This window comes from Nannobrachium achirus (assembly GCF_963921795.1).
Source record: "Nannobrachium achirus genome assembly, chromosome: 18".
NCBI classification, from domain to species: Eukaryota; Metazoa; Chordata; class Actinopteri; order Myctophiformes; family Myctophidae; genus Nannobrachium; species Nannobrachium achirus.
Window position 1 is genome coordinate 19,573,680 of NC_137825.1, and position 6,075 is coordinate 19,579,754.

Consider the following 6,075-nt stretch of genomic DNA (forward strand, 5'->3'; position numbering starts at 1 on the left):
CAACATAATGAATGATATTTGAACTGGGGAGTCGGGGACCCCCAAAATAATTTGAGTTGAGACATTACATTTAGTTTGACTCGGTTCCACATATAAATATTGTGAAAATGGACGATCTACAAGCTCACAACGCCTCGCAACGCCAGGAGCTGTGAGCTTGTCGATCAGCTATATTTTCAAAAATGTTGCTTCTGTTTTATATGATTTGAGAATTTGGCCTATGTTTGATCATTTGCTATAGTATAGTTTGTTGTTTACTTTTGAAGCACAAGCTATAGAGATTTTTTCCCCCGGTTCCTTATAAAGTCCAACTGTGCCCCTATAGTTTCACCACAGTTTTAAAGTGTCAAGGACCTTTCAGTTTTCACCTATCTCTTTGTTCACGGGACACACAAGCTCAAAGCAGCAATGCACCAATTATCTGCTATTAACTTATCATTATGTTACTTACTACTGCCTTCAAACATTACACTGCTGGAAATTCAGACATTTCCCCCCTGCTATCCTTGACCTGTCTAAAGTTAACACATTATATAAAAATAACAAGAAGAGAAAAACAAGCCAGATCTTTATCCTGCACACTGATACACAAGGCAAGCCATGATGAGCTTTTTGGCTGACAGCCAGACACTGGTCTCCTCTCACACAGACAGACTGGAATAAAAAAGATTTGTCCTCTGGGATCACTATCGAGTATCGACTTTGACACAATCACATGTGATCTCGATCCCACCACATCACGCACACGCACAAGGAACAACACTGTCTGACAGACAGTGTCTGTGACATAACACCAGCAACCACATCATGTCAGCAAGAGCACAGATTCACTCACAACTTTTGGACGTTAAGATACATATAAATTATATACAGTAGTCCACATTACATAAATTATTTTACCTGACCATAAGCTCTTAATTTAGATCAGGGGTCTTCAACAGGGGGTCCAGGACCCTCAGAGTTACTACAGGGGGGCCATCTAAATCTTTGTGATAGGATAATTCTTTTAAATTAACAATTTGAACCCTCGCGTCCCTATTCTGAGGAGAACTTTAGACAAAAATAGCAGATCTACAAGCTCACAACACAGACCAAGTACAGAGTGAAAGGTCAAGTTAACTAAAAACACGAAACCAACATAGACTGATGACAGTGCTGTCAAACAAGTCTATGAATCTATCTCTATCGATGAAAATCTGCATCACACATTTATACAATATGTAAAGGGGGTCCCTGCTTCATCTCTCTCTCAGTTAAGGGGTCCTTGGCCTGAAAACTCTGGTTTAGGTCATGCACGTTTAGTGCAACGGTGATGAGGACATTAGCCCCCCAAAAACACAACCACCCAAAGGGAGCATTACCATATTGATTCTACGATTTAGTCCCTCTAATGAAGCACGCCATGGCCTGCAGCAGTGAATAAATTGGCACAGTTGCTGGCCTACTGAACCGGCTGCACACTGACACACATTCAGTACAACTATATTTGCATATTCTAAAGACAAATTGATACTTTTTTCTTTTTGCATGTGATAAAGTATTTGGTTTAACCCAAGTGAATCAGTGAATTCAACTCATTCTTTATCTGAGTATGTTATTTTATCTGATATTTTATTTCATTAAGCGCTGATATATTTAATTAATGCAGAGTCGGTCAAAGTCTAAATAATTGATTTGATAGGGACTTCCAGCTATGTCCTTTCATATCGTAATGACAACTGTGAAATAAGTTGCTCATATAATGCGTTAAAAAAAGCAGATCTATAAGCTCATAGTACGGCATGAAGTAACGTGCAATGAGCTTGTATATCTGCTCTTTTTGAATCGCCAAAGTATAAAATTACACAAATGCTTTCCCGGTTTTAATAGTTTAAAGACTTTCTTATATTTTACATTAGGCCCCACCTGCATACAGTACCTCTAGTTAGATCAACACAATGTATTAAGTAGTCTTAAACCCTATATAGTGCCTACCAGGGTGCCCAAGAGGTCTACCCTCCTTTCTTCCTTCTAAACCAAATCCCTTCGCCAAAGATAGCAGATCTATCAGCATCACGTCGCTTTGTTACCTGGTACTGTAGATCTATTATTTCTGCCGAATGTTCACCTATTACGACAAGCCCCAGAATAGGGATTCTAGGGTTCATGTGGTTAAGACACAACCAGAGAAAGCTCACATTCTCCTGCAAACTCCACCTATTTCACATTCCCAGCGCAGTGTCTTTCTTAATCACAGCCGACCCAAGGTCCCCCATGGCTTACTTCCTAGATCAATGCCTTGCAAGAGCATTAATACCCAAGGATAGTAAACTCGGGAGTCAAAATGGTAGCCATGGAAACAACCTAGGCCGGATTCCACCCACCAATCGATGGGGTTCAGCACTGTCTACCGGATGTGCCTAAAAGAACCCGTGTCCCACATTCAGATACAGACGCCCCCCCTCTTCTTCCAGAACGGGACAGAAGCACACACACAGAAACAGTTCTTGTTGGGGACGAGAGAGGCAGGATTGAACAAGGAGACTGCAGGAAATATCGTCAAAGTTCATAGACGACAGATAAAATGATGTTCATTCAAGCAGAGATCCTTGTCCAGATCTCCATAAGGATGCTGCTGCTGTTATTGGCTCTCTGTCTCCACAACGGCCCGGTCGGTAAGTTGAGTCTGTCTCAATGCTACTCGAGCTGCCCAGGGCATGTTGTTCGATGTGTTCTTGCTCATGTAAAAACAATTATGCATGAAGTTGCATAATTGTTGAGAGTAGAACAAGGATCAAATCAAAAGTTTTAATGAATGTTTTACCTTTGGGCATAGAGAGTCTAAGGCGTGTAATTTGTATTTGAGGATTCTTGGAGTTAAGAGGGAATATTGTATAATAAATGTGAATAATGCTTTTTTTCCTCTTCCACTTTGAAGACTAAGACACAAAGTATACAGCAACAAAAACTGCATGTTGAATTTTCATATGAAATACAGAAAACAGCTTCTAGCATTCATTATGGAGTTAACCACTAAACCCCTATTTTATACTCCGTTGTATGACAGCGTTGTGCGGTGAAACAAGCTCATAACTGTGAGCTTGAAGATCTGCTATTTTGGAACATCCCTATTCAACAGAATAGGGATGTTAATAAATTAAACACTTGTCTCTGCAAACCAAGAAACTCAAACTCATGCTCTACATCATTCATGTTACTGAGAGTGACAGCATGTGTAGTTTTGCACAACTGACTACCCACCTAGTTCCCTTTTTCACATCAGGTTAAAGGAAGTGTCACTAGCAGGCCAAGAATCAGAAAGAGGAACTCCACTATGAATCCTGCATGTGAATCAAAGCTCAAATCCTGGCAGTGACGGAGTCAATGGGTGGTTGCCTCAGAAGCTCATACGAGCAGCAAATGAGGCAAAGCTCTAATTAAATCTCACCCACAACTGCTCATTATTGAGACAACCATTGCAGCTGTGCTAATCGATGCCATGGATTTGGGCGGTACTGCCTGCCATCATGCATACATCCAAGGCTTTCTTCTTCCCTTCCCACCCCCACACACTTTTCACTTTTGTAGTCTTGTATGTGATCCTAATTTTCTCCCTTAACAACTTCTTAAGCCCATTTTAATTTAGACTTAGAAAGTCGAAAGTTGAAAGAATAGCTGATCCACAAGCGGCTTGAAAAGCGGCTCGCTTTGCAACAAAGATACAAAAATATGAGCCTCGATCTTCATGCACTTGGAGACTTTTTGCGTCCGAGTCGTGGGTATCCGTGCAATGTTACAATTGCACAACCTGCGAAACCGCCGGGAAACGCACAATTTTGCAATTGCACTGCAAATAAATCTGCTATTTCTGAAGAAAACTTGAATAGATTTAACATTTTCACCTATAATGACATGCCCAAAAATAGGGACATTGTGGTTCATGGGGGTTAAACCAAATTCCACCGTCTTCCTTCAAACAGTGATGGTGGGAGCCAATGGACGCCAGGGTGCCAGCGGCGATGGAGGGGACACCATCAGCCACGCCTTCAGTGTGATACAGCGTCTGGAGGCCCTGCTGGAGCAGGGGAACACCAGTGATGTCACCCTGAGGGTGGAGACCCCCAACGCGGAGGAGGTGAAGGTGATCCAAGCCCACTCCCTGGTGCTCTCCCTGCAGAGCCCGGCCTTCGAGGATTTGCTGCTGGGCCGCAACGGCAGCACCCTGGTGCTCAAGGAGAGCTCTGATTGTGCAGCCGTCTTTGACAAGTTCATTAGGTGAGAACAGCACAGCAGATCCTTAATGTAGTAAGGAAATATAAAATGAAGGGCAGGGAAATAGTCAATGGTGAATTATTTAGACATCTCAGAATAAGGGGGAAATGTTGCATGGATCCTGATATACATATCGTGCAGATAGCATGAACTTAGCATGCCCTCTACTGGGGTGAAATGTGCACTTGCAGCCTGAAGGGTCACGATCAATGGTGTGTACAGTTTTTCACTGACTGTAAAACAAATGAAAAACAAACTGACTGCTTTGTTCCCGATTAGTGCCTAGCCCCAGTGTAACAGCGGGGTGTCTGACTAATCGTAAATGAGGTAGCATATTGATCCAAATGTGATGTGCTATATCTTATTGGGTAAAGAGGCTCTTGCTGGACTGGGCATCCACGCACCATCAATACAGATTTGACCTACCGTACTGAGGTTTGCGTTATATGTTGAGATTCTATTTGGATCAAAGCAGAACAACAGTGCTTTTTACTCCTGGTGATCTAAGGGACAGGACAGCTATGATTTGCTTAAGATAAATGAAAGTACCGTGTCAATGATCAAACTTGCATGTGTTTTATCATTTTACTAAAAGGAATTTGAGAAGGCTTATGTATATGGTAAACTGTATTCCATAAACCAACGTTACAGTCATTTGGATTCTTTCACAGATTGCTGCAAGAACACGTTTTTAACTCTTGACTTTTTACTAATTATTTTTAATATTCATATTCAATCACCCTATGCAGGTATCTATACTGTGGAGAACTCTCCCTGCAATTGGAACAGGCCACCCCATTGCACAAGCTGGCCACCAAGTACCGTGTGCTGGCGCTTCAGCAAGGCATCACTCAGTACATGAGCCAGAATCTGGCCAGGGACTCCCCGTCGGGCCATGTGGTGGGGTGGTACGAGTACGCCCTTCAGGCCGGAGACTCTGCAATGAGGGACAGTTGCCTTGACTACCTCTCCTGGAACCTGTCGTCGGTGCTGCGGAGCAGAGAGTGGACCACCATCAGCAGTCAGCTGCTCCTGTCGCTGCTCCAGCGCTCAGACCTCATCCTGCAGAGTGAGATGGAGCTCTTTGCTGCGCTGGAGGCTTGGATCCTCCAGAACGAGCCCGACGGGCTGACAGCCGAGAACGCCCTGAGGGCAATGCGCTACGCCATGATGCCCCCGCGCGAGCTCTTCCGGCTGCAGACCCAGTCGCCCGTGCTGGCGCGTTACCAGGAGTCAGTGCGTGACCTGCTCTACATGTCCTACCAGTTCCACTCTGCCTCGCCGCTGCACATGGCCAAATACTTTGACGTCAACTGCAGTCTCTTTGTGCCCAGGAACTACCTGTCTCTGGCCTGGGGGTCCCCCTGGATCATCAACAACCCAACCCGAGACGACCGCAGTACCAGCTTCCAGACCAACCTGGGCCCTAGCGGGCATGACGCCAGCAAGCGGGTCACTTGGAATGCCCTGTTTTCCCCGCGCTGGCTACCCGTAAGCATGAGGTCCACGTACACGGAAACGGGCGCCGCGCAGCCCATGCGCGTGGACGGGGGTCAGCCTCGCGTCATCATCACCCCCGCCACCTCCAGCGTAGACTTTGCCGGTGTGAACTTCCAGAAGACGGTGCTCGTGATGGCTCGTCAGCAGGGCAAGGTGGTCGTGAAGCACATCTATAACTTTTATCAGAGCACAGAGGAAAGCGGGGACTTCCTAGCCGAAGCTGACCTGTACAGCCGGACCTCCCAGTACCTGACTGACGGCTCCCTCTACCTCCATGTAGTAGTCAAGCCCCTGTACCAGACCCTCATCACTACCAAGAACTGA

General features: G+C 45.0%; 1 protein-coding gene across 1 annotated transcript; it reads left to right on the top strand.

Annotated features, from left to right (window-relative positions):
• Positions 1-3,961: 3,961 nt before the first annotated feature.
• Positions 3,962-6,075, top strand: btbd17a (BTB (POZ) domain containing 17a; the record flags this gene model as incomplete). The annotated part of the gene is made up of 2 exons (XM_080747270.1): positions 3,962-4,254; positions 5,001-6,075. 2 exons carry the CDS (start codon positions 3,962-3,964, stop codon positions 6,073-6,075), a joined length of 1,368 nt encoding a protein of 455 aa, XP_080603396.1.